Source organism: Myotis brandtii, unplaced genomic scaffold (assembly GCF_000412655.1).
Source record: "Myotis brandtii unplaced genomic scaffold, ASM41265v1 scaffold165, whole genome shotgun sequence".
In the NCBI taxonomy this organism is placed as follows: domain Eukaryota; kingdom Metazoa; phylum Chordata; class Mammalia; order Chiroptera; family Vespertilionidae; genus Myotis; species Myotis brandtii.
This window is the reverse complement of record NW_005356042.1, coordinates 707,394-733,742: the sequence shown is the minus strand read 5'-3', so window position 1 is coordinate 733,742 and position 26,349 is coordinate 707,394. Positions and strand designations below refer to the sequence as shown.

At 48.5% G+C, this 26,349-nt stretch overlaps 3 protein-coding genes and 1 long non-coding RNA gene across 8 annotated transcripts in view; all 4 read left to right on the top strand.

Moving 5' to 3' along the window:
- The window catches only part of LOC106725436, a 3,142-nt gene extending 2,485 nt beyond the window's left edge, over positions 1–657 (top strand). The window contains exon 2 of the long non-coding RNA XR_001361320.1: positions 413–657. This is a non-coding gene — a long non-coding RNA (uncharacterized LOC106725436). The remainder of the gene's footprint in view (positions 1–412) is intronic.
- RBM42 (RNA binding motif protein 42) overlaps positions 1–9,600 on the top strand; it is a 12,257-nt gene extending 2,657 nt beyond the window's left edge. The window contains exons 1-10 of one of the 4 annotated variants that reach the window (XM_005862444.2): positions 1,333–1,568; positions 1,801–1,945; positions 3,154–3,238; positions 3,345–3,419; positions 4,939–5,004; positions 5,079–5,254; positions 5,714–6,046; positions 6,336–6,453; positions 9,082–9,276; positions 9,355–9,600. In XM_005862444.2, coding sequence (XP_005862506.1) covers positions 1,441–1,568; positions 1,801–1,945; positions 3,154–3,238; positions 3,345–3,419; positions 4,939–5,004; positions 5,079–5,254; positions 5,714–6,046; positions 6,336–6,453; positions 9,082–9,276; positions 9,355–9,467 — 1,434 coding nt within the window. In that variant the 5' untranslated portion in view covers positions 1,333–1,440 and the 3' untranslated portion in view covers positions 9,468–9,600. Of the gene's footprint in view, positions 1–1,332; positions 1,569–1,800; positions 1,946–3,153; positions 3,239–3,344; positions 3,420–4,938; positions 5,005–5,078; positions 5,255–5,713; positions 6,047–6,335; positions 6,454–9,081; positions 9,277–9,354 lie in introns of those variants that run through there. The other 3 variants (XM_014536563.1, XM_014536565.1, XM_014536564.1) reach the window with 3 other exon arrangements.
- A 2,030-nt stretch (positions 9,601–11,630) lies between these two features.
- ETV2 (ets variant 2) lies at positions 11,631–14,857 on the top strand. Its single transcript, XM_005862443.2, has 6 exons — positions 11,631–12,637; positions 12,742–12,819; positions 13,095–13,154; positions 13,370–13,825; positions 14,298–14,410; positions 14,632–14,857. The coding sequence occupies exons 1-6, from the start codon at positions 12,568–12,570 to the stop codon at positions 14,836–14,838; spliced, it is 984 nt and encodes a 327-aa protein (XP_005862505.1). The 5' UTR covers positions 11,631–12,567; the 3' UTR covers positions 14,839–14,857.
- Positions 14,858–17,730: 2,873 nt separating this feature from the next.
- LOC102247436 (cytochrome c oxidase subunit 6B1) lies at positions 17,731–24,363 on the top strand. Of its 2 annotated transcripts, none has more exons than XM_005862441.2 (4): positions 17,731–17,837; positions 19,859–19,975; positions 22,485–22,585; positions 24,196–24,363. In XM_005862441.2, the coding sequence occupies exons 2-4, from the start codon at positions 19,870–19,872 to the stop codon at positions 24,247–24,249; spliced, it is 261 nt and encodes an 86-aa protein (XP_005862503.1). In that variant the 5' UTR covers positions 17,731–17,837; positions 19,859–19,869; the 3' UTR covers positions 24,250–24,363. The 2 variants fall into 2 exon arrangements, with proteins under 2 accessions (XP_005862503.1, XP_005862504.1); XM_005862442.2 differs by having other exon boundaries at positions 17,756–17,916.
- Positions 24,364–26,349: the final 1,986 nt, after the last annotated feature.

Sequence of the window (26,349 nt, the reverse complement as noted above, 5' to 3'; positions counted from 1 at the left end):
GAAAAGCTAAAGGAGTTCATCACCACCAAACCAGTATTATATGAAATGCTGAAAGGTATCCTTTAAGAAGAGGAAGAAGAAGAAAAATATAAAGATACAAATTATGAACAACAAATACACATCTATCAACAAGTGAATCTAAAAATCAAGTGAATAAATAATCTGATGAACTAGTGATTATAATAGAATCAGGGACATAGAAAGGGAGTGGACTATTCTTGGGGGGGAAAGGGGTGTGGGGGATGCGGGAAGAGATTGGACAACAATCGTGCACCTATGAATTAGGACAGTGGGGGGAGAGTGAGGGCGGAGGGTGGGGTGGGAACTGGATGGAAGGGGAGTTATGGGGGAAAAAAGAGGAAACCAATGTAATAATCGAACAATAAAGATTTAATTAAAAAAAAACACCAAGGTAGCCAATAAAATTGTTCTGAAAAAAAGAAAGACCAAGTGCGGTATATGGGTCTTACTTTACAGTACTATTGTATAAAGACATTTTGAGGCAGAGAACATTGAACACAGTCCGGTGTTAGATGATACTTAGAAATTAATTTTCTTGGGTTTGAAAATGTTTAATAGTCCTTATCAGAGAAACATCATGAAGCATGAGTTGACAAATGGCTGGAATTTAATCTATTTCAGCAAAAAAAAAAAAAATAGAAGTATAGATGAAACAAGAAGGGTAGAATGCTAGTAATTGTGGAGAGGTATATTATTCCTCTGTTGTTGCATACTGTTTAAAACATTCATAATAAAGCATTTTAAGGACTACCAAAACCGGAGCGGTCAGCTATGTCTCAAGAAAGGACACAGACCAAACCTACACACATGACCTTCTGAGTTGACGCTCTTGACTGTTGTACTGGCCTTTACGTAACGCAGAGCATTTCGTCCATTTTCAGCCAGTAAAAGCCTCCAGCTGTCACAGCCTCCAGGAGGCGCCTCCTCTGAGCTCCCACAGCATGTCCCTAGTGTTCTGGGGGTCATGCCTGGTCCCTTGTCTGTCTGCCCCAGATTGGGAGCCCACGGCGCCCAGCGCCTCCAGCCTCGCCCAGCGCCGCGCACCCAAGTGCGTTTCCCGAGCTCTCAGAGGTTCCGCTTCCACGCTAGGGGCGGACCAACTGACGTCAGGGCGCTCTCATTTGGCCTCTGGGAAGACGCCGCCGCCTCTAAACTGCACACTCACAGACTCCGGTCCTTCCATTGGTCCGATTTCACAGCATTCTGATTGGCCTATATTCTTCCTTGGGTGGGCGCTCCGGGTATGGCCAGATTCTCATTGGCCTCCGCTCTAAACTCAGGCGTCTGACATCACGCACCAGCGCCCGTCGCTTTCGCTCACAGGTCATCCGCGGGCGCCGACGGGGACCAACCCAGAGAGTAGACAGCGGCACCGGCGGAGGCCAGGCGGGGGTAGCGGCGAGAGCGAAGGCAGCAGCGATGGCTGGGGCGGGGCCGCTCCCGGGACTCCCGGGTGCAGGAGGACCCGTGGTCCCGGGCCCTGGCGCCAGCATTCCGGGCAAGAGCGGCGAAGAACGCCTGAAGGAGATGGAGGCGGAAATGGCCCTGTAAGGCCCGCGACAGGACGGGATAAAAAACGTCCCAGAGCCGGGGCCGCCGAACCCTGGAGCCTCCCGGCCGCAATAGGGCCGACATATGGCTTTATCATGGGGAAATGGGACCTTGGGATTGTGGGGGCGGGAGTAAGGCGAGGTTGGTAGGGATGAAGGCGCCGTCTCGATATAGTCAAAATCCCAGAATTGGTGCAAGAGCCTGAGCTTTGGTGTCCTGTTCCCCCAGGTTTGAGCAGGAAGTTCTGGGGGCTCCGGTAACCGGAATCCCAGCTGCCATGCCCGCAGTGCCTACCGTCCCCACAGTAGATGCGATGCAGGTCCCAACAGCTCCTGTGATCCGCCCGATTATCGCGACCAACACATACCAGCAGGTACGTCTGAACTAAGGCATCGTAAGTCAGAGAGCACCATGCCTGGAACACAGTGTGTGTGTACAGAGCACTAATGACATGTTGGTTTGTTGATTGATTTGCCTGACAAATATTTTATGTTCCAGGCACTGAGGACACAGTAATGATTAAGGCAAACAGTATTTCTGCCCTTTGAGAGCTTATATTCTAGAGCATGTTGTTTAGAACTTTATGCAATGATGGGAATGTCTGTATCTATTTAAAATGTATATTTGAATCAAATAGTGTGTGAATCTCATTAGTCATATTCAAGTGCTCAATGCTAGTTATGTATGACTAGTGGAGAGAGAAACTAAACAGAAAACAATTAAATGAAACTTGTTCATTCTGTCAACAAATAATTATTGGGTGCCTTATATGCGCCAGGCACTATTCTAGGAATTAGGCATATATGGCAGAAAACAAAACATAGAACAATAATCACCACCTTTTCGGAGTTTAAATTTTACTTGGGAGAGACAGGTCAAGTAAAGTCAGACGGACAGGTTTATCAGCGCAGTCAGGGAAGGCCTTTCTGAGGAGGTGACATTTAGGCAAAGATATAAAGGACATAATGGAGGGAACCATGCAGATATCTGAGCCATGAAGCAGGTGTGTACCTGACATGTTCAAGGAACAGCAGGAAGAAGAGTGTGGCTGGAGCGGAGTGAGCAATGGAGAGTGGGAGGAGATGAGGACAGAGACACCAGATCTGTCAGGGCTTTGTGGGTCACCATAAAGACCTTGGTTTTCGCTCTGAAGTGGGAAACCACTGAGGGATTTTGAGCAGAGGGGTGATATGGTCCAACCTACAGGTTAATGGGGTAGCTCTGGCTATGTGTGGAGAACAGAGTGTAGCGGGGCAGGGCAAAATCAAAGAGACTGAGGAAGAGGCTATTACAATGATCAAGGCAAGAGACAGTGGTGGCATGGGATGGGGAGAACAGGCTGGACATAATTTCAGATAGTGCTGAGTGCTATGGGGCAGATGAAGTAGCATGATAGTGAGAGAAGTTGCTGCTAAGCATGGGCTAAGGACAGCTTTAGCTAGTGTGATCCCTAAAGGTTGACGGATAGCCAGCCCCACACACAGTGCAAAGAATGGGAACTCTTGGCCTCCCAAGGTGAGCCAGCCAGGGCAGTTTGGGAGCACTGAGTCAGGCCCCTTACCCCAACCTCCTTCCCAACAGGTCCAACAGACTCTGGAGGCCCGGGCAGCCGCTGCAGCCACAGTGGTTTCTCCCATGGTGGGTGGCCCTCCTTTTGTGGGTCCAGGTAAGTAAGGAGCAGTGGGGTGAGGGAGCCAGGGGATTAGGTAGGGTGGTAAGAAGGGATGCCCAGAACTTTCTTCCCACCGTTCTTGTCTCTTCTCTCCCAACAGTTGGCTTTGGCCCTGGTGATCGGAGTCACCTGGAAAGTCCAGAGGCTCGAGAAGCGATGTTTTTGCGACGAGCAGGTAGGTCTGGGGCCAGGAAACCCACATTTAACCAAGCAGTCTAATTTCAACTACTTCAGCCTCTTGCTTGATTCATTGTTCTAACTTACCCTGTTCATTTCATCCCCACCCTGATGTTGTCATCTTCCTAAAGCACAAGCCTGATTATGTATTTCAAGTTATTTTGCCTTAATAAGGCTTAACTTGGTCATTGTAAACCAACCTCCTATTGTCATTCCTAATCCCTACCCTTTACTCTGTTTCTTCATAGCATTTAACACCTTATAACAAGCTGTATAACTTATTACTTTTTGCTTTCTCTAAAATATAAGCTCCGTGAGGGGCAGAAGTCTTGGTGTTTGCCACATAGTAAGCATTACCTGCTATTAGTTGTTGATGAGATGAACAAACCATCAACAAGCACCAGGCTGTGCACCTGCCAGTCAAGACCCTACATCACCTGGCCCCTTGCAGAGAGAGAGAGATCCCCACATCCTTAAACTTTGCTGGAATGTGCCAGTAATTCTCATGTTGAAGTTCTCTCTCCTGCCCACTGTCACCCAACTATAACCTTCTAAAACCTATAAACTAAACCAAAATCAAACTAACCAAAGTCAACTAACATCTATCCTCTCCACAGACCATTCATTTTGTTGCAGATGTGAATTTTATATACATAGGCAAGTTTTGTGATATTATTTCCTTATGAAAAGGATATGGTACAATCTCTATTAGATCAACCATGTTAAATCCTATTGTACTTTTTAAAGAATCTGGTGTCTGAGAAAACATCTCTTACTCTTTAGTATGGTTTTGATCAAAATGCAAATCAGATCTAGTCACCCTGCCCAGCTTCCAATCCTGCTGTGACTCCTTGGTGCTCTCAGGAGGACATGCATGGCTCAGCCAATAAGGCTATGCTTGGATGCCTACTGACCTCCTAACCATTTTCTTATGATGTTCTCTAACTCTGACTTCCTCAATTATAATTATACTAAACTGAAAGGGGGAAAAGGTTTTGTCTATAAATGTTCTCCTTTGCCAGTACTTTTTCCATTTGTGTTTTGTGTAATTCTTCATTATCTTTTGGGTTTCAGCTCCCAGGTCCCATTCTTTAGGAAACCTTCTCTAGTCCCCCTAGATAGGTCAGAAGGCTCCGCTGGGCTCCCACTACTCCCTGGGCTTCCCCCTCCTAGCCTCAGTCACTATGCCTGGATTTTCCCCCACCCCAGCCCCAATCACTCTGGGCTGTCACCCTCTGGTAATGGGTTAATTCCCTCCTACTCTGGACCAGGAGTTCCCTAAGAGCCTTGGTCTTTTGGTGTGTCCCTGGCATTGCCCTTAAAGAGAAGGAGGAGGCACAGAGGAGATCCTCAATGGTAAATTTCTGCTGAATGAACAAATGAAAAGACCCCTGCATCTCCCCACACGCTTCTCCAGGATTTTTTGGATGGTGAGAGTACCCACACACCCACACACACGCCTTGCCCCAAGTGCCCTGGTCCCCCATGACACACACCCCCATCTCTCTCTCCCGCAGCTGTGGCCCCCCAGAGGGCCCCTATCCTGCGTCCGGCCTTCGTCCCCCATGTGCTTCAGAGAGCAGGTGAGGGGCAAGGGTCATCATCCCTGCCACATAACCCCCCAAGCCCTCTAACTGTCCCACTAACACCCTGACAGATTCTGCTCTTTCTTCTGCAGCAGGTGGTCCTCGCCCTATGGCCCTGCGGCCCCCTCACCAGGCCCTTGTGGGCCCCCCTCTGCCTGGGCCCCCTGGACCACCTATGATGCTACCACCAATGGCTCGGGCCCCGGGCCCCCCCCTGGGCTCCATGGCTGCTCTGAGGCCTCCCCTGGTGAGTGTGCACAGGTCGCTGATGGCCAGAAGTGCAGTGGGTGGGGAGATCCTTGATCCTGGCTTGATGGACTGTGTCTAAGTCTGCCTTTTCCCTGGCTTTTCATGTCTCTGCCTTCTCATTCTCTCGGACTGTCCTTGTAATTTTGTGGTCAAATCTCCGTTTTTCTTTGAGAAACATATGCTGTGGTATATTTCTATGTCTCAATTTTTCCTCTGATTGGCCTTCTCTGTTTTTCTGTCTTGGTGTCTTTCTTTGTCCTTGTGTCTGTTCATATGTGTGTATCTCTGATTGTGTTTCTCTGTCCCTGTGTCTGTCTCTGACTAGACTCCTTTCTCTGTCTCCGTATTTCTTGCCTGCTCTCTGACCCCTGGGCCCTTGCTTTGTTATACAGGATTAGAATGGGAGTGAAGTCTGAGCCTTGAGCTGACCCTCTCATTCACTTCCCCTTGCCCACAGGAAGAGCCAGCAACACCCCGAGAGCTGGGCCTAGGCCTGGGGTTGGGCCTTAAAGAGAAGGAGGAGGCAGTGGTGGCAGCAGCAGCCGGGCTGGAGGATGCTAGTGCAGCAGTAGCTGTGGGAGCAGGAGGCACCCCAACTGGCCCTGCCGTCATTGGACCCAGCCTACCACTGGCCCTGGCCATGCCTTTGCCTGAGCCTGAGCCCCTGCCCCTCCCTCTGGAAGTTGTGCGAGGCCTGCTGCCTCCACTACGCATTCCTGAGCTCCTGTCCTTGCGTCCGCGACCCCGGCCCCCGAGGCCTGAGCCACCCCCTGGCCTCATGGCTCTTGAGGTAAGTAAGAAGCACCACAGTGGGGGATAGAAAGGACTGGGAGGGCAGACAGGAGCCATGGGCTTCCACACACACAAACACATGTAGTCCTCTATTGATGGAAGTAGGAGGGACTAGAAAGACATGGGGAGAGGGTGGCAGAAACACCCACACCCAGAACCATATCCTTTAACTGTGGAGGTAGAAGAGCAAAGGAAGGTGGGAGTGGGGCAAAGGAAGAGGGGCGGCGGCGGGGCAGATGGGTCCAAAAGACTCCAACACCAAGCCTTTGCTCCCCTTTCTTCTGCAGGTCCCAGAGCCACTGGGTGAGGACAAGAAGAAAGGAAAACCAGAGAAATTAAAACGCTGCATTCGCACAGCAGCTGGGAGCAGCTGGGAAGACCCCAGCCTGCTGGAGTGGGATGCAGGTAAGTGGGCCAAAGTCCAGGGTCAGGCATTGCTGAGCCAAAGTCAGGCCAAGCTCTCTTCCTTGAGGCAGAAAGAGGGAAGATGAACCAGGTAACTTCACAACTGCCTCCTCTCTGTAGGGCAGGCATGGTTGTTAGCACACCTCATGGAGGACTAGGCTGCGGTTCTGAGGGGCAGGCCCTCATCCAGCCACTGAACAGAACTTAATGGAGGTGACTGGCACTGAGGACCTTCTGGCCTCTGTTTTATTCATGAGGGGCCTGGCTTGAAAACATTCCTTTTTCTCCCAACTTCTTATGAAAAGTGTTAAACACTGAATTGCACAGTGAAGAGCAACATATATGCCATCTAGATTCAGCAACTATTTTGCTATATTTATTTTATCTCTCTGTGTGTATATGTGCTTTTTGGGTTTTTGCTCAATCATTTGAAGCAAGTTATAGATTAAGTTATCACTTCACTCCTAAATTCCTCAGTATTCATCTCCTAAGAAAAGTGACATTCTCTTTCATGTCATAATACCATTAACACATCTAAGAAAATTAACAAAAATTCTATGGTATCTCATGTTCAATTTATATTCAAATTAACTCAGTTCTCCCCCAAACTGTCTGTTATAGCCATTTTCCCCCAAATCAGGATACATACAGTTTTATGCCTCTAGATATTTTTTTTATATTTTTATTGATTTCAGAGAGGAAGGGAAAGGGAGAGAGAGAGAAACATCACTGATGAGAATCACTGATCAGCTGCCTCATGCATGCCCCCTACTGGGGATCAAGACCACAACCTGGGCATGTGCGCTTGACCGGAATCAAACCTGGGACCCTTCAGTCTGCAGGCCGACGCTCTATCCACTGATAATCTAGGGCTCTAGATTATCTTTTAATGAGAATGGTTTCCCTCTCACTGCCTTGTCTTATGTATAATAGTTATATGAAGTGTCCAGACCAGTTGTCTTGTAGAAGGTCTCACCCTCTGAGTTTGTCAGATTATTGTCTCCTGGGTTGGCCTAGCGTAGTGTTAGGCAAACTCATTCGTCAACAGAGCCAAATATCAACAGTACAACGATTGAAATTTCTTTTGAGAGCCAAGTTTTTTAAACTTAAACTATATAGGTAGGTACATTGTTATTGACTTAATTAGGGTACTCCTAAGGCTTAGGAAGAGCCACACTCAAGGGGCCAAAGAGCCGCAGGTGGCTCGTGAGCCGCAGTTTGCCGACCACAGGCCTAGCATGTCCTTAATTACCATAGAAACAATGAGGCAGCCCCAGTTGTAGGTGAAGAAAGGTACCTACCTCCCATCCCAGTCCTTGACTTCTACATGTTCTTCTTGGGTAGTTTACCACCCCAGGCCATGGCCATGGCAGCATGGCCCAGATGTGGCCAGTACAGGTTGTAGACCAGTGGTTCCCAACCTTTTTTTGGCCCTGCCCCACCTAAGCATCTCTAAAATCCTGATGCCCCCCCAACCCCGTGACATATAATTTTTATTATTCAAAAAGTGAACTCCTATTCACGTGGAGAAAGCCTAAAAGGCCATTAAGTTGGTCTACACAGGCTTCCAAAGAACATGGCATTCATGGAAGAGAAAAATAAAGAAAGGACAGTTGAAGTATTGAGAAAGAAATCACTAAGAAATTGTTAAAATATAATATGAAGTGATATGAAAAAATAGAAAGTTTCAAAACATATAATAGAACTAAAATGCATAAATATGTCACCATATATGTTTATATATGTATATGAGGCTCCTAGAACCATAAGAAATGCAAAAGATTCAGATAGTAACTCATCCTTGAATTGCCCCCCTATGGGGCGTGTGCCCCACTTTGGGAACCACTGATGTAGATCTTAGATTTGTGACATTGGCCAAGTGACTTAGCCCTTCCAGTCTCATTTTCTCATCAACAAGGGGATAATAATAGTATGTGCTTCATGGGGAAGAGATTCTTTGGGCGTAAGCATGATCAGTTGAGGCTCAGCCCAGAGCATATATCTGGAAATGGCAACTGATGTCAGCCTTGGAGAAGGATCAGGCAATGTGTTCAGGTTTCAGGGTCTCAAGTGGGAATTAAGAGTGGGCTTTGCAGAGAAAGCAGAGCTGAGGAAAGATGAAGTCTGTGGTACTAGGGGGCCATTATGGGAGCCAGCAGTGTCAGGGACCCAGGGAATGTCCATGGGGAGGTATCCAGGAGACCAAGGGCTCAGAGAAGAAGCCAGGGCTGGGACAGAGTTAGGGGCTTCATCATGGGAATGGGTAAGATGTCCCTAGGGTGGGGAAGGATAGTACAATTAATTAAAAGAACTATGGAGCCAGATGCCTGAGTTCTTGTCCCAGTTCTACCATTTCCTGTTTGAGCCACTTGGCCTCTCTGTGCCTCAGTGTAAAAGGGTTGTTGGGAGTTCCGGATGTGTTAACCTCATGAGTGCTTAGCGGACAGCCTAGTATGGGTAAATACTGTACAGGTGTTGGCTGTTATTACTAAGGGGGCCACTGCTGAGGGATACAAAGGGAGGATGGCTGGGGGGGCCAGGTGCCTCCAAAGAAGTTGAGGTTCTTTAAATAAGGCAGACACTTGACCAGGCATCTACATCCTCTGACCTCTCTTCTCTCAACCCCAGATGATTTCCGGATCTTCTGTGGGGATCTGGGCAATGAGGTGAATGATGACATCTTGGCACGTGCCTTCAGCCGCTTCCCATCCTTCCTTAAGGCTAAAGTGATCCGTGACAAGCGCACAGGCAAGACCAAGGGCTATGGCTTCGTTAGCTTTAAGGACCCCAGCGACTATGTACGAGCCATGCGTGAGATGAATGGTGAGTGAGGCTTCCCCTAGGGACAGTGCGTGTGATGGCATCTGGCCTAACCTGACCTTGAAATCTCCATTCTCACAGGGAAGTATGTGGGCTCTCGCCCCATCAAGCTGCGCAAGAGCATGTGGAAGGACCGGAACCTGGATGTGGTGCGCAAGAAGCAGAAAGAGAAGAAGAAGTTGGGCCTGAGATAGGGTCTGTGGCTGGGCACCCGCTCCCACTTGGCCGGGCGCTGGCTCCTCCCCATAGTTATCTTTGGAAAGCCCCCAACTATTCACCCACCCATCCTCCCCAAAACGAGTGTCAATAAATTTTTGTTCATTTCCATCGCTGGCTTGGCTTGAAAGCACTCTTTGGGGTGCAAGGTTTAGCGCATCCTCCACCTGGGAATAGTGGGGAGCTTTGAGAATTAACCCAGACAGAAATGCAGATGGGCATTTTTCAGTCCCTCCTGAGTTCCCATAACATCTGGAGACCTCTTAAGTGCACGCTAAGTGCAACCCATTCTACAGAAGAGGAAGCTGGGGCTATGGCAGGGCTGAAGCCAAGCTGAGGCTCAGACCCATGCTCTTCTGACTCCAGCCTGTGTTCTCAGCACCAAGGTAGGGGTTCTGGGCCCTGCCCTTCTGGAGCTCATAGCCTTCTAGGCTTTCAGCAAACTTACCTAGGGCCCCACAGTGCGAGAGATACATTGGTGATAAGCAGTCCCAGGTCATTTCCTCAGAGCTCCTGGTCCAGTGTCAGATAGTGACGGCTCAGATGGGTCAGGGTTGGGATGGGGAAGCTTGGTGCAACCTGGGAATCCAGGAGGGCTTCCCCTTAGGAACTGGTCACTTCTGAGACTCTCATTCTCTTCTGTCATTCTCTCCCAGTCTGCACTTCTCACCTGGATCTCCGAGACTGTTTCCCAATTTTTTCATTCTGTAAACACTCTCTCTAGTCTCCTTGAGTGTTTCTCTGTCTTTCTCTGTGAGTGCCCCTGTTTGTCCCTTGCTATGCCTCTGTATCTCTCTGAATCAGTTATCTCTGTATCTGTAGGTCTCTTCCCAGCTCCAAGCTTGTCTCTGCCTGTCTGAAGAAGTGTCCATGCAGGACCTTGAATACCAACCAGACTAAAAGCTTAGACTTTACCACAAAGGCAGCAGTTGAGACAGTTCAAGCAGGGAACTGGCATCACAGATTTGCACTTTAGAAAGTCCTGAGACTACTGTGGGCTGGAGGTCTAGAAAGGGCTGGGGCAGGGATGAAGCAGAGGTGGGAGATGGCATGGTTCCAGCATGAGGAAGGGATGAGGGTCTCCCAGGAGCATAGTGGTCAGAACCCTGGATTGGTAGCGGGTAAGAGGGAAGTGGGAAACAATGCCAGTCTCAGGGAAGTTAGCCACCCAGGAGAGGTGTCAAATTCCCTCTGTTTGTCTTTCGCCTTTACTGCCCCCTCTCTGATGTCACATTTTCCAGTCTGGTCAGAGGGTGAGGGCCTCCTTCCCCAGCAGGAAGTGCCTTTCAGTCCCCTGCCACCTGGGCTGGACCACCCAGCCTGGGGACCCTCAAACCCCACCCCACCCCCATATCATTAGCCCTCCCTACTCCTGCCCTGCCTCTGCTGACTAACCACAGGGGCAAAGGAGGAGATAAGGAAGGAGAATAATGCCAGAAAATAGGGTTTTAAAGTGTGCATTTAAATCTTCCTGAGAACAGAGAGAGAGATTGATTGTGAGTTGAGAGACAGATGGACAGAAATGGAAGGGTGAGGAAGGAAGCAGAAAAATGAAGAAATATGAGTACTGTGAGGCAGTACAATGGGACTGGAGATGGGTAGAAGAGAGAGAGAGGCTCAAAAACAAAGACCTGGGGAGGGTTGCTGAATCATTTGAAGCAAGTTATAGATATCATAATACTTCACCCCTAAATATCTCAGTGTTCATTTCATTATAGAGACATCATTCATATCATGATACCACTGTCACATCTAAGAAAATTAGTAATTCTATATGTCATATCCAGTTTATACTCAAATTTCCCATTTGTCCCAAACTATTACAGCATGGAAGGGCATGGACTCTGGAGATGAAGAAAGTCTCCCTCAATTTCCTCTTTTCATAAAATAGAGATCAGACTTGTATCAACCTCATAAGAAAATTAAATGAAGGCCCATGGCACTGTTGGTGGCATGCAATGAGCCCTCAATAAAATGTTAGCTATCAGTATTACTGTTATTTTTTGTTAATACTCCGCACCCAAGGATATTTTTTCGATTGAATTCTATTTTTTTTATTTTTATTTTTTTAGAGTGGAACGGAGGGAGGGAGAGACACATTGATTGGTTGCCTCCCGCAAGCGCCCCAACCAGGGCAGGGGATGGAACCTGCAACCCAGGTATGTGCCCTTAATTGGGAATTAAACCTGCAGCCCAACTAGGGCGGGCTATTTCTGTTGTTATTGTTTATTTTTTTAATGCTATTGTTATGATTGATGCTGCTCCAGAGCAGCCCCGGAATGTCCTCAAAGCCCTGGAAGGGGAGAACTCAAAGCCTGGTCAGGCCTCCCCTCCATCCCATCCCCCTCAGTCCCCCTGTGGATTGTGACGTAGGCAGACCAAGGGTCTGGCCGGAAATCCCCCTTCCTGTTGCAGATAAGCCTGGACCAGCCCAGCTGTACCCAAACCCTCCTCCCCACCACCCATTTCGCAGAATCAAGTCCCCAAGATGGAGAACCTGTCCACCAAGCCCCCTGTCCCACTCCCATCACTCCCCTGCATCCCCCATTGCCCAGCCTGCTGTTCCCCAAGCTTCTGTCCAAGTCCTAGCCATCCCTGCAGCAGGACAGCCCCAGCTACAGGAGGCAGGCGGCCATCCCTGAGGGGGGGGGAGGCGAGAGGAGTGTAGCTCAGCCCCGCCCAGCCCCCTGCAACTCGACCTAGCTTCAACCCCCAGCTCTGACGTCTTGGAAAATTCCCCCCTGTCCAGGCCCCCAGGGGAGGGGATGCATGGTATGAAATGGGGCTGAGACCCCCAGGTGGGGACAGAGGAACCCACCAGAGGTGAGCCATCATGAACTGGGGACTGGAGGTCTGGACTACTGGGTCTGAGGAAAAAGGGCTGAGGTCCCTCCTGGTCTGAGCAAAAAGGACACTGGAGGCCAAGATTCCAGGGTCCTGGGGAAGAAGGGAGCAGAGGGCTGAACTACTGTGTCTGAGAGAAGCAAGGGCTGGGGCCCAGACTGCAGGGTCCCTAGTGTCCCCAGCTCACCCTGTGCCTTTCCTCGCCACTGCCCAGAACATTCACAACAAGCATCCATGGACTTGTGGAAGTGGGATGAAGCATCACCACAGGAAGTGCCCCTGGGAAACACACTGTCAAGGCTGGGTAGGTTTGTGGGGCTGAACTGTGTGTGTGTATGGGGGGGGGGGGGCGGTGCCCAGATGGGGGCCTCCGCTGACCCTGACCAGCCCGAATCTGATTGCCTGCAGAAGGAGCTGAGCTCGGCTTCTGTTTCCCTGAAGTGGCGCTCCAAGGGGACACACTGACAGAAGAGACATGCTGGAAAGGTGTTTGTGAGCTGGGCCCCCTGGGTGCTGGGGAAGGTTAGGTCTGAGGGAGGAAGGGGGCGTGCCTGGACTCCTGGGGTTTAGTGGGGAGAGGGCTGCGGGCTTGAACTCCTGAGGTTGAAAGAGGAGGGGGCTGGGTCCTGAGTCCTAGGTCTGCATGAGTAGGGGCGGGTAATAGGGACTCCCAGTCGCCGACAAATAAAGACTACTGGGAGAGTGGTTGCGGGGGTGCTCACACCCTTCCCTAAACTCAGCTACATCTTTACCCCTCGCAGGACTCCCACATTGGGACCGGATCTCCGCGTCACCGCACCCAGAAACTCCATGGGGGGCGGGTGAGTGTGTGCGGAGAGGCGGGGAAGGAGTCTGGGGTCTTCCACCATGGCTGAAGTTTAGCTTCCCTGACTTTTTGAGGGAAAATGGAGATAGGACTGGGGACGCTTGTGTCCACCACGTGGCCTGGCCCAGATCCGGGAGCCAGGGGACTCCTGAGGGGGCCAGGGGGCGGGACAGCTGGCCTCCCCTCACTGCGGTCCGTTCCTCCTCGCAGAGCACGCCTCTCAGGCTCCTTCGTGGTCAGGAGACTGGATACAACGGGGATGCACCGGGTGGGACGCTTGGAGCCGAGTCCCGCCGGCGCTGGGCCCCGCCCCCTCCGCTGAGTCTCCGGGGGTCGTGGGCCACCACACTACCATCTCCGCGGGCGGGACCCACTCGTGGACGCGCGCCCCCACCACAGCGAGCTCCCCCGGCCGGGACTGTCCCTTTGGCTCCCACGGCGCCGCATACTGGAGCCAGGGCCTCCGCGCGGAGGGGCGCGCCGACTCCATTCCCTGGGGCGGGCCTGGGGGCTCGGACTGTCCCACCTCCTGGGACTCGGGGCTGCATACGGCTTGCCCCACCTCTTCCAAGGAGCACCAGAGTTCCGATCTCACCGCTTCCTCCGAACCGAAGCAGCAGTTGGACCGCGCAAGTTTGACACGTTACCCCAAAACTAACCACCGAGGTGAGAGGTCCGGAGACTTGGTCTGCAGGGAGCGAAGCTGGAGTCTAGGGAGGCGGGCCTGGACGGCGAAGGGGGTGGGACCCGGGAAACTGGCGGAGAGGGCGGGACTTAGGTGCCTAAGCCCGCACTCCGGAGTCCAAGGTAGTCAGTCTTCTAGGGAGCAAGGGACTAAGACCTGAGCTCCCGAATCAGGCGACAGGGAAGACAGGAGGGTCTGGATGCCGAGGTCTCAGAGCGGGCAGCCAAACTCCCAAATCTCCGAGATGGGGCCTGAGGCTGACTCTTGGGTCCCTTATATGGAGGGACTTGGACTCGCTGGTCCCCAAGGAGGAGGGGATCCGGACTCCTAGGTCCCGATTGGGGAAGCCTGGACCCTTGGACCTTCGAGGTGAGGGACCCCAGACTCCTGGGTCATCGAAATGACCTGGACCAGGGCCAGAAAACCTGAGTATTCACCTGCCGCCCCCCGCAGGTCCCATTCAGCTCTGGCAGTTCCTCCTGGAGCTGCTCCAAGACGAGGCGCGTAGCAGCTGCATCCGCTGGACAGGCAACAGCCTCGAGTTCCAACTGTGCGACCCCAAAGAGGTGGGGCAGCCTCCCAGACCCGCCCAGTCCGGCCCTAGGCTCCTCTAGTTTAACTCAGCACCACCATTCATTTTGCCTCGCCCTTGGTCCGCCCAGCATGCCCTCACCTCAACCACACTCTGCCCTACCTAACCTGTGTCCGGACTTTACGGAACCCTGCCCATCTATTGCTAAGCCCTCCCGCTCCCACCTTCTCTGACTAAGCCTGGCCTTCGCCCTAGGTGGCGCGACTGTGGGGTGAGCGCAAGAGAAAACCCGGCATGAATTACGAGAAGCTGAGCCGAGGCCTGCGTTACTACTACCGCCGGGACATCGTGCGAAAGAGCGGTGGGCGCAAGTACACGTACCGCTTTGGGGGCCGCGTGCCCGGCCTAGCTTATCCAGACAACGCTGGGGTTAGGGTCCGACAGGGAGCAGCAACCCAATAAAAATATCCGGTCAAACTTCCTTCGTGTGCTGTCTGCATCCTTCTCAATGATATTGACTAGGCCCCTAGACCCGCTGGGGAGCCTGTGTGCACCCTCACCCACCAAACCCCTCCCACACATGACCAAAATAGACCCAGACCTAGAGGACTTAATGTGTGCTCAATGTGTGATGAGACATGCAAAGGATTCTAACTCAGTACCCCCACAGGCTCTACTGTGTGCCTGCCCTGTGCTGGAACTTGTAAAGAAATCAGACCCAATCACTAACTTGTGACTTTTCCTACTCTGTCCCCCTTGAAAAGAGGACTGGGGCTCCAAAAAGGGCTTACTGTGTGCTCTCACAATGTTAGGGACTGGCAAGGAATTAGACCTAGTGCTTACCACCACCTCCCGCCTCCCCCCCTCCTCCAAGCCACCTACTCTTTCCCCACCCAAGCTGGGGAACATAGAACTCAGACCTAGACTCCAAGAAGAGCCTGCCCATTCTGGGAACCACTGAGCCCCTAAAGAGAGCTTTCTGAGTGGTCCTGTGGAGAATGCTGGTGATACAACAGTGACTAAGGCAACTCTGGACCCTGCCCTTAAGGGAGACAGACTCATCACCAGACAGGGACAGCCCAGAGTGGTCAGGGCTGGGATAGGAAAACTCCAGGGTATGGAGGGATCCAAAAGGAGGAACCTTACCTTGCCTGGGGAAGAGGAGGTCAGGAAAGGCTTCCGGGAGGGAAAAAACAGCTGATTTTAGAAGTCAGGCAAAGAATGTTCCAGGCAGAAGAAGCAGCATGGACAGAGGCCTGGAGGTAGGAGATCTCATAGCACTGTTCAATGAACTGAAATATCACTGTGGTTGGAGAGAGGACCCTGGGTCAGTTCACAAAGAATCTGTGGGGCCATGCTAAGGAGCCTGGATTTTGTCCTGAGGTCACAGGGGAGCCATAGAGAGGTTAATCATGGAAAGGATTTGGGCTTTAGGAAGATTTTGTTGAAGGGAGTGAATAAAGGCATATAAACATGTAGTTCCACAAATAATTACAATGTTGATGAACACAGAATATAAGAAGCCCCTGACCCAGTAAGGCCTGGGCACTGCACCCAACACAGTATATGGGAGGGTTTGAAGGCCAGACCAAGAGGAGGATGAAAGCAGTTCTTTCCCACAGCTACTTTGTCCAGTCCCCATTAGGCGCTTTATTCACACAAGAAATTCACTCTTTCAACAAATATTTATAGTGTACCTCCTATGTGCCAGGTGATATTTCAGGTGCTGGAGATACAATGGTGAATAAGACAAAAATTGCTCCTTTACGATCTTCTATTACATTGAGGAAAACAAAAGAAGGTAAACACAATAAAAGGATGTCATGTCTGAGAGGATAAGTGCTATGGAGAAATAAAGTAGAGAAGGGAGATAGAGGCTGACAAGATGACAGTTTCAAATGTTTAGTCCAGTGATGGCGAACCTTTTGAGCTCGGCGTGTCAGCATTTTGAAAAACCCTAACTTAACTCTGGTGCCGTGTCACATATAGAAAGTTTTTGATATTTGCAACCATAGTAAAACAAAGACTTAAATTTTTGATATTTATTTTATATATTTAAATGCCATTTAACAAAGAAAAATCAACCAAAAAAATGAGTTCACGTGTCACCTCTGACATGCGTGTCATAGGTTCGCCATCACTGCTCTAGGGAGAGTCTACCTAGAACCAGGTCACATTTTGATTCCGGGTCAGGGCACATGCCCAGGTTTAGGTCTCAATCCCCAGTGGAGGGCGTGCAGGAAGCAGCCTCTCTATGATTCTCTCTCACCATTGATGTTTCTACCTCTTTCCCTCTCCCTTCCTCTCTGATATTAATAAAAATATTTTTTTAATAATTCTTATCTTTCTTTTTCATTATGCGTGCATGAGAACTCTCCCTTCAGGATTTTCCAACTCCATTTTGAATAAGGTTTTATCAGTTTTTACAGAGATGAGGGTAAAAAGGGGGGCCCAACTGTGTAGGTCATTTGTAAGGACTTTCGCTTTAGACTAAAAGTCAGACCAGACACCAGGGTAGGGTTCTAAGTTAAGGAAGGGGAATGATCTGACAGGTGTTAGCAGGGTCCCTCTGGCTGAGTGGACTTGATTGTGGAGGGCAGTAGGGAAGCCAGGGAGTAGGCTACTGTAATAGTCCAGGCTGGAGGTGCTGGTGACTTGAACCAGATGGCAGAAGATTCTGAGTATATTTTTAAAGGCAGAGCCAACAGGATTTCTAGATAGATCAGCTATAAGGCGTGAGAGAAAGATAGGAGTCAAGGACAACTGTCCAGAAGAATAGAGTTGCCAATTTCCCAGATGGACCGATTTCTGCCAGATCCTTCACAGAACCCAGTTTTAATTCTTACCCCCTCCTCTCCGTGATGCAGGACTGATTTCTGAGTCCTCAGCCACCCAAATCTTTCTGGGGTTTGGAAGTGGAGTCCCGGCATTCCTCTTAACATGACAAATGACCCTGCGAGAAAGGCTGGTTCTTTTTCAATTGACCTCAATTGACCTCAAATAATCATAAAGAGGGTATGGGTTGTCTTTTGTTCAAGGATGCATCCTCAACCCTTACAAAAGTACCTGGCATTCAACAAATAAACTTGCACGAAAAGGGTACTCCCGCTTGGGTCTTTTCCCAGGCCCACTCTCGAGCCAGCACCAAGACCCAGACAGAATTTCTTTCTCCAAGTAAAGCCAAGGAAGTGATGAGAACCTGTCACTAGCCGGTGCAAGTTCATGATTGGGCCTGGAGTGTTGATGAACAGCTATCAGCCCAATAGAAGACTGGGGCTCTCATGAATGGGCGTGGTCTTACTTGGCCTCAGGGACCGCCTTTCCGAGGGCGCTCTAGCCCGGGGGAAAGACTCACCTATCCCGCCGGCTTCCGGCCCGTTTTAATTCCGCTTCCGGTCAGACGGAGGAGTCTCTTAGCTGAGGTCACATTGAGCTGCGAGCGGCTTCAGGGGCGTCTTTAGGTGAGTGCCGAGGGTTCGGGTACCCGGCATCCCATCCTGGGGGACTGAGGAACCGGATCCTAGCTTCCCCGAGAACGAGGTGAGGTTTCCGGACGGCGGCGTTCGGCCTCCTGCGGGGGCCTGGGCTTCTGTTGGATTAGTAGTCATAGCTAACGTTTAGTTCACCCTTAATGCCGGGCAACATTCCAAGTGACTTATATTAATTCATTTAGTCCTCCCCCTTCTCCCCAGCCTGTAATTGTCCCTTTTGACAGTGAGGCAACGGAGGCTCAGAGGTTTTAAGCTGCTTAGCCAGCGACCATGATTTGGACTCAGTGGTTTGGGCGGCGGTGCCCTTAATCCCCGGGCCACAGGCGTGGGTCCCCGCAGTTTGCCAGGGCCGCAGCCTAGCGCCCTGGTGTCTGGCCCCTCCTCTCCCCTTGGGCGTTGGAGGGGTCACAGTGTCATCCGGACCCACCCTCACCCAAATAGCGGGTCAAGATCTCGTCCCATTTTACTGTTCCGACCCATCTGTGTCCCAGCCGCTGGTGTTCTACACCGGCCTCCTTCCCCAGGCTACTCTGGCGTCCCAGATCCCTACACTGCCTTGGATCGCTTCAGTTTAATACCGGCTTGCTCACCTCGGCGTAAACCCACGACTCCTCGAAATCTCTGGAATAGAGGCAGTTTCTCTCAGGCTCCCTGGTGAAAACTGTGTGTCACCTCATAAGAGACATTGTACCAGAGGTTTTTTAACCCTGTGTCTACAGAATCTATAGAATTCAAGGGGTTCTAGTACTCCAGTGAGGGGAAATTACGTCTGCATTTTTACTAACCTCTAATTGAAATGTAGCATTTGCTTCTGTTAGGCATGGAGGCAGCAACCTCAGGAATGTTAGCATCTGTGACTTTGTCAGCAATCAAATGGTTGCAGATAGCACAAAATATTTTTACTCATGATTACTTCAAAACTGTAGTGGTTAATAAAACCTCAGCTACATATAGTAGTTATCGTTGTGAGCCCGTGCAATTTTTTTAAAAAAATTTTTTATTGATTTCAGAGAAGAAGGAAGAGGGAGAGATAGAAACATCGTGTTGAAAGAGAATCATTGATCGGCTGCCTCCTGCACGCCCCCTACTGGGGATGGAGCAGCCAACCCAGGCATGAGCCCTTGACCTGAATCGAACCTGGGACCCTTTAGTCCACAGGCCGGTGCTCTATCCACTGAGCCAAACCAGTCAGGGCTGTGCAATTTTTTAATGCACTTAAACATGTGCTAAGAAAAGGATCACTAGACCCCTCTGAAGAGTTCGTGGCACCAAAGACATTAAGAATCTCTGCATTGTACATTATGTTAATGATTGAGTGCAGTTCCACTAGTTGTATACTATGTGACCTTGAGAAGTCATTTAGACACTTGTCTGAGAAACGGTGACAATAATAGTTCTTACCTTTTATTAGACTGGCTGCAGCAGTAAAGCTGTAAGAGTGTAGGACAGCACCTGGCCTGTAGTAAGCTCTCAATGCCTGTTAGCTAGTGTTATTTTGTGACAGATAAGGCCTAATTTTACCAAGGAGTTGCCCCTCCCTCCAAACCTTGCTGTGACTTACACATTTAGACGTATGGATTTGCTCTGTCCTTCACATCTGTGTGTGTATGTTGACAGGGAGGGGGTAGTGTAGTGATGGCGAACCTTTTGAGCTCGGCGTGTCAGCATTTTGAAAAACCCTAACTTAACTCTGGTGCCGTGTCACATATAGAAAGTTTTTGATATTTGCAACCATAGTAAAACAAAGACTTATATTTTTGATATTTATTTTATATATTTAAATGCCATTTAACAAAGAAAAATCAACCAAAAAAATGAGTTCGTGTGTCACCTCTGACACGTGTGTCATAGGTTCGCCATCACTGAGGTAGTGGCTTATTCACACCCAGCCCATCTTCTGTATCTGGGTCCCCATTGGGCCTGGGTGGGCTGACATGGTCAGGTTCAGGCCCTATACAACCCCTGCTAACACCCATTCTCTTTGCCTCTAGGAATCAGCAACATGGCAGAAGACATCAAGACCAAAATCAAGAACTACCGGACTGCTCCTTTTGACAGCCACTTCCCCAACCAGAACCAGACCAGGAACTGTTGGCAGAACTACCTGGGTAAGCAGGTCATGGTGGTGGGGGAATGCAGCTCTTCCCCTGTTCCCATACCTGAAGTTGCTCACCTCTTGCCTCCTTGGGGACCCATGAATCTAAAGCCTTTTTTATTTATGGACATCCTACCTCACAGGACCTAGGCCCCTTATCAACTATGTTCAAGGTCTGGGCCAGTGCCACAAACTTTGGTTCCTACAATGACTTCTTTTTTTAAAGATTTATTTGGGGCCATGGCTTGGGTAGCTCAGTTGGTTAGAGCATCTTCCTGATATGCCAAGGTTGTGGGTTCGATCCTTGGTCAGGCACATACAAGAAGCAACAAATGAATGCATAAACAAGTGGAACAACAAATTGATGTTTCTCTCTCCCTCTCTGTCTCTCAAATCAATTTTAAAAATAAGATGTGTGTGTGTGTGTGTGTGTGAGTGTGTGTGTATGTGTGTGATGGAACATACATACGGGAAGTACAGAAAACATAATGTACAGGTAAATGAATAATTCTAAAGTGAACCCCTGTGTAACTATAACCTGGATAAAAAAGTAGATGTTGCCTGAACTCTCCTGCCTACTGCACATCCTGTATTGAGCACAACACCCTATTCTCCCCAGTAGAGATGTAACCCCACTGACTTAAGGCAACCACATTTTGGTTTTCTCATCACGTTTAGGTTTGCCTTTGTGACCTTTATAAATACTGTATTATTCTTTTGTGTTGAATTTTTTTTAAGTCAACAGTTTTGAAGTTTCAGCTGTGCTATGACATGTAGTTTGCTCATTTTCATTGCTGTAAAGTTTTCCACACTTTATACATGGTCACTTGTGTGGTTTCCAGGTTGGGACTCTTAGGAGTAATGCTGCTATATACATTCTTATAGGTGTAATGTGATGTCCATGTGAATGCTTTTCTCTCTAAGGAATGTGCCCAGAAGTGGAATACCTGGATTGATTTTTTAAAAATTAATTGCTTACATTTACTTATTTATTTTTTCATTGATTAGAGAGAGAGAAATATCAATTCATTGTTCCACTTATTTATGCATTCATTGGTTGATTCTTGTATGTGCCCTGACCAGGGATCGAACCTGCAACCTTGGTGTATCTGGACACTGTTCTAACCAACTCAGTTACCTGGCCAAGGCTAATTAATTGCTTACTTTCAAAAAAAATGTGTTTTTATTGATTTTTAGAGAGAGAGGAAAGGAGAGGGATAGAGAGATAGAAACATTGATGAGAGAGAATCATTGATTGGCTGCCTCCTGTACGCCCCCACTGGGGATTGAGCCCAAAAGCTGGGCATGTGCTCTGACTGGGAATCGAACCAGTGACCCCTTTGTTATTGAGTTGATGCTCAACCACTGAGCCATATCAGCCGGGCTTAATTGCCTACTTTTTAAAAAATTGTTTATTTATTCATTTTTAATATGTTCTTATTGATTTCAGAGAAGAAGGGAGAGGGAGAGAGATAGAAACATCGATGAGAGAAAATCATTGATCAGCTGCCTCCTGCACGCCCCCCACTGGGGATCGAGCCCACAACCCGGGAATGTGCCCTTGGCCAGATTCGAACCTGGGACTCTTTAGTCCGCAGGCTGACGCTCTATCCACTGAGCCAAACTGGCTAGGGCTTAATTGCTTACTTTTAAAAACCAGATTATCCCATGCCTGTCTTCCTCTCTCAGACTAGCATTTTAGCATCAAGACTATCTGCCTCTTCCTTTGCCCTGGTTCTGGATTTCCATTATCCCTGCACATGCCCTTCATATTGCCCCATCAGTCCTGACCCCAGAGTTTTGTTTTTTGTTTTTTAGCAAATAACGTATTTATTTATTTATTTATTTATTGTTGATCCTCACCCAAGGATATTTTCCCATTGATTTTTAGAGAGAATAGAAGGGAAGGGAAAAGACAGAGAGTGAGAAACATCGATTGGTTGCCTCCCATACGTGCCCCAACCAGGACCAGGGATAGAGCCTGCAACCGAGCTACATGCCCTTGACTGGAATCGAACCCGGGACCCTTCAGTCCATGGGCCAGTGCTCTTACCCACTGAGTGAAACCTCCTAGGGCCTGACCCCAGAGATTTCCAGTTAAACAGCAGTTCTCTAGAGGTTGCAAAGTCAACTTAGTGAGTTATATCTAACCCTTTTTAGTGCACTTGTAAGGGTATACATTCTTTGTAAAATTGTGTGTGTGTGTGTATCTGGTAAAAGGGTATTTCTCTGAGTTTTGTTAAAAAATATGTTCCAGTCCTGGCTGGTTTGGCTCAGTGGATAGAGCATTGGCCTGCGGACTGAAGGGTCCCAGGTTCGATTTCAATCAAGGGCATATGCCCAGGTTGAGGGCTCGATCCCCAGTATGGGACGTGCAGGAGGCAGCAGATCAATGATTCTCTCTCATCATTGATGTTTCTATCTCTCTCTCCCTCTCCTTCCCTCTCTGAAATCAATAAAAGTATTTTTTTTAAAAAAGTGTCCTAGTCCTTTGGGCTGAACCTGAACCCCTTTTTTCACAGACTTCCACCGCTGTGAGAAGGCAATGACTGCTAAAGGGGGCGATGTCTCTGTGTGTGAATGGTACCGGCGTGTGTACAAGTCCCTGTGCCCCATATCCTGGGTAAGTGATTCCTGCTGGGGCCCTTGGGATACAGGGGTGGGGTCTTAGGAGAGGGAAGTTTGGTGACTTGGTGGGAGGTCAGCTGCAAGAGGCAGAGGGAAGACAGGGCATCGCACTGTCCATGGGACTTGTCCTTTTCTTCCTAGAATTGCCTTCCTTTTCTTCTTTCACTGATACACTCAATAAGTCAGGGCTCTCAGTCAAGGTGACCAGAGCTGTCTTCTTGCTAAATCCATCTTGCTCACGCACTCTGTAGATATATACTCAGTGCTGGTTCCTGTCCCTGTGGAGCTCACCATTTTGTGCAATCCTGTCCTTTTTTATCATGAGCATTTTCAAATATACATAAAAGTAGGATAATTCAGTGACCACCAAATATACCCATTACCCAAATTAAATAATGTCAAAACTTTCCCACATTTCCTTCATCTATCCCTCTTCTTTTTCTTCTTTCTTTTGTCGCTGAAGTATTTTGAAGTGAATCCCAGCATGTCATTTCACCCCTCCTACTTTAATGTGTATCTCTAAAAAATATGGACACTAAGGCAGTCAGTCCTTTTAGCCCTGATAACTTAAATTCTTTATTTTAATTAATTTGTTTTTATGATTTTAGAGTGAGGGAGAGAGAGAAACATCAATTGGCTGCCTCCTGCATGCCCCCTACAAGAGATTGAGCCTGCAACCCAGTCATGTGCCCTGACCGGAATGGAACTGGCAAACTTTTGGTTCATGGGTCTGTGCTCAACCAACTGAGCCACACTGGACAGGGCTAATTTTATTGATTTTTTGAGAGTGGGGGAGAGAGATGGGAGTGGGGGGATCAGTTTGTTGTTCCACTTATTTATGCATTCATTGGTTGCTTGTTGTGTGTGCCCTGTCTGGAGATTGAACAACATTAGCACTTGATGGCCTCTTTATGCTTTAAAATTGTGCTAATTGTCCATTTTGCCAACAACAAAAGCAAAAACAAAAATATTTACAGCACGCCCTGGCCAGTTTGGCTCAGTGGATAGAGCGTCGGCCTTTCAACGGAAGGGGCCCGGGGTTGATTCCAGTCAAGGGCATATGACTGGGTTGTGGGCTCCATCCCCAGTAGGGGGTGTGCAGGAGGCAGCCAGTCAATGATTCTCTCTCATCATTGATGTTTCTATCTCTGTGTCCCTCTCCCTTCCTCTCTGAAATCAATAAAACTAAAAACATTTTAAAAAGCAAAATATTATATATATATTCACAGCAAAATTTCCTGAGATGTTAACAAGCAGTGATGTTTAGGGGTAAAGTGACTCACATCCTCTCCTTTGTGGCGTGAGAGACACTTTTTTTCATGCTGATGTATCAGCATGAAAGGGTTGTCAGAACTGAAGTTTTTGTTCAACATTATATCTGTGAACAACTTGGTTGAGAACCGAATTGTTTGACTACATCTGTGATTAACACTAGTATCCTACTCTTTATTCCACTTGGCATATTTTTGCACTTGACTATGTCTTGGAGATCTATTTGTGCTGGAGCATAGATCAGCCTTACTTTAAATTAAGAAGTCCACCCATCTGGTTTCCCCATAGAGGAAGGGAGTAACAATGGGAATAACACTGGCTTTCTTTCCACAGGTTTCAGCCTGGGATGACCGCCGGGCAGAAGGCACGTTTCCTGGGAAGATCTGAACTGGGCATCCTCCATCCTTTTCCCAGGGGCGTGAAGGGGGGCCTGGGTACATCCCACCCTAGAATCCTGAATCATGGCTTAACTAATAATAAATACTTGTTGGAAAAATGTAAGACTGTGTGTGAGTAAAAGAGCTGGATTACTGGGCAAGAACCTCGGTTAGAAATAGTACCTGGACAAGTAAGAGGGGCTTCAGAGTGAGTATTTTTAAATTTTGTTTTGTTTTTAATTTTGTTCTTTCAAAATTTGTCCACCTTCTCTGTGCCAGACAATAGAATGAATGATTATATGAAATAGCCTTAAGCACCTGTATATGCTGAAGTTTATGTGTATGTTCCCTTAATTGTCAGATAATTTTTAAAACTTTTCTTAGGTGATGAAAATCTACACTAATAAAAGAGAAACATGCAAATTGGTGTCACTCTGCTACCCCCACCAGCCAATCAGAGCGACTATGCAAATTAACCCAACAAAGATGGCGGTTAATTTGCATACTCAGGCATAGAGCAAAGACTGAAGACACGAGGCTTGGCTTCTCCATTGTGGCTGGACCAAAGGCCTGGGTCCCGGGTGCCGGAGGAAAACCGGTGCCAGCAGCCAGGGGAAGGAAGGCCTATTGCGTGAATCTTCATGCAACGGGCTTCTATTAGTATAATAAAAACACATATGTGCCTGGCTGGTGTGGCTCAATGGTTGAGTATTGATCTATGAACCAGGAGGACATGGTTCAATTCCCAGTCAGGGCACATGCCTGGGTGTGCAGGAGGCAGCTGATGAATGATTCTCTTTCATCATTGATGTTTCTATCTCCCTCTCCCTCTCTGAAATAAAAAACATATTATTAAAAAAATAAAAGAAAAGAAACATGGTAAAAATTTCAAATGAAACATGACATCCAGTGGAAAGTCAAGATGTAGGACTTCCCTCACCCCAATCACCTAAATCTGCCCAGAGGCTGCCACCAATAGCAGTTTCCCATGCTTTCCTCTAGAGATAGCCCATACATCTAGAAGTGTTTATAAATACATTTGTAAGTGTTGCTATTATTAATCATTATTTATTGTTATTGTTAACAAGGAGCTTGTAATCTAAGCATGCTCTAGGAGAGCAGCTTTCCACTCTCTGATGGCAGCCCACAGGAACGTACATTCCCAATGCACGCATGCACAGCACATAACCATGCACATAACGGAAACAAGCTTTCATGGAACAGTGCTTGCCCTTTCTACGGAAACGTGTCCTGATGTTTTTCATTGTTTCACACCCATGAAGTTGATTTGTGGCACACCACTGTGGGGATCTCTGGAGAACATTGTTCCATCTCCACCCACTCCCACTTCAACCCCCCTCTCCAGCTTTGACAGGTACATGTAGCTGAAACATCCTTACTGAGTTCCCTGATTTCTTCTCTAGAGACGTGGGAGGTGGGAAGCTGTATATGAAGTTCATGTCTTCAGCCCCAGGTGTTACTTCACCAGATGTGAGACCTCCTTCCCTTTTACAGAGTTGCTGCTTTAACGAAGATTTGAACAAAGCAGGATTGTCACCAGGCCCGTATTGACAGGAGATCTTAGTCTTTAGATGAAACTTGTTTCCCAACTTGTTCCTTTCTTCTCCCATTCCTTGGCTTTCTGGAGAACGGTGCCTTTGCCTGTGACCGTGACAGAAAGTGGTCCGTTCTTTTTCTTTTTTTGAAGATTTATTTGTATTGAGAGGGAGAGGGAGAGGGAGAAAGGGGGAAACATCAATCACCTGCCTCCTGCACACCCCCTATTAGGGATCAAGCACACAACCCACCCCAGGCATGTGCCCTCACTAGGAATTAAACCAGCAACCGTATGGTGCACAGGACGATGTTCAACTAACCAACTGAGCCAAAGAGGTCTGTTCTTCAGTGCTGTTGCAGAGTTGACGGATACAGTGTGGCAGTGTCCATGTTCTCCAAGTGGTACCCAGTGCTATGGTGTGGCCTCAGCCTTCTCAGGTTGTCCTTCATCTCCACAGTGAGCTTGAGGTCCACACACCTGCACTCCTCCATCTTGCACTCCTTCAGTTTCTGCTCCAGGACTCCCTGGTCTGTACTTTTTTTTTCTTAATTA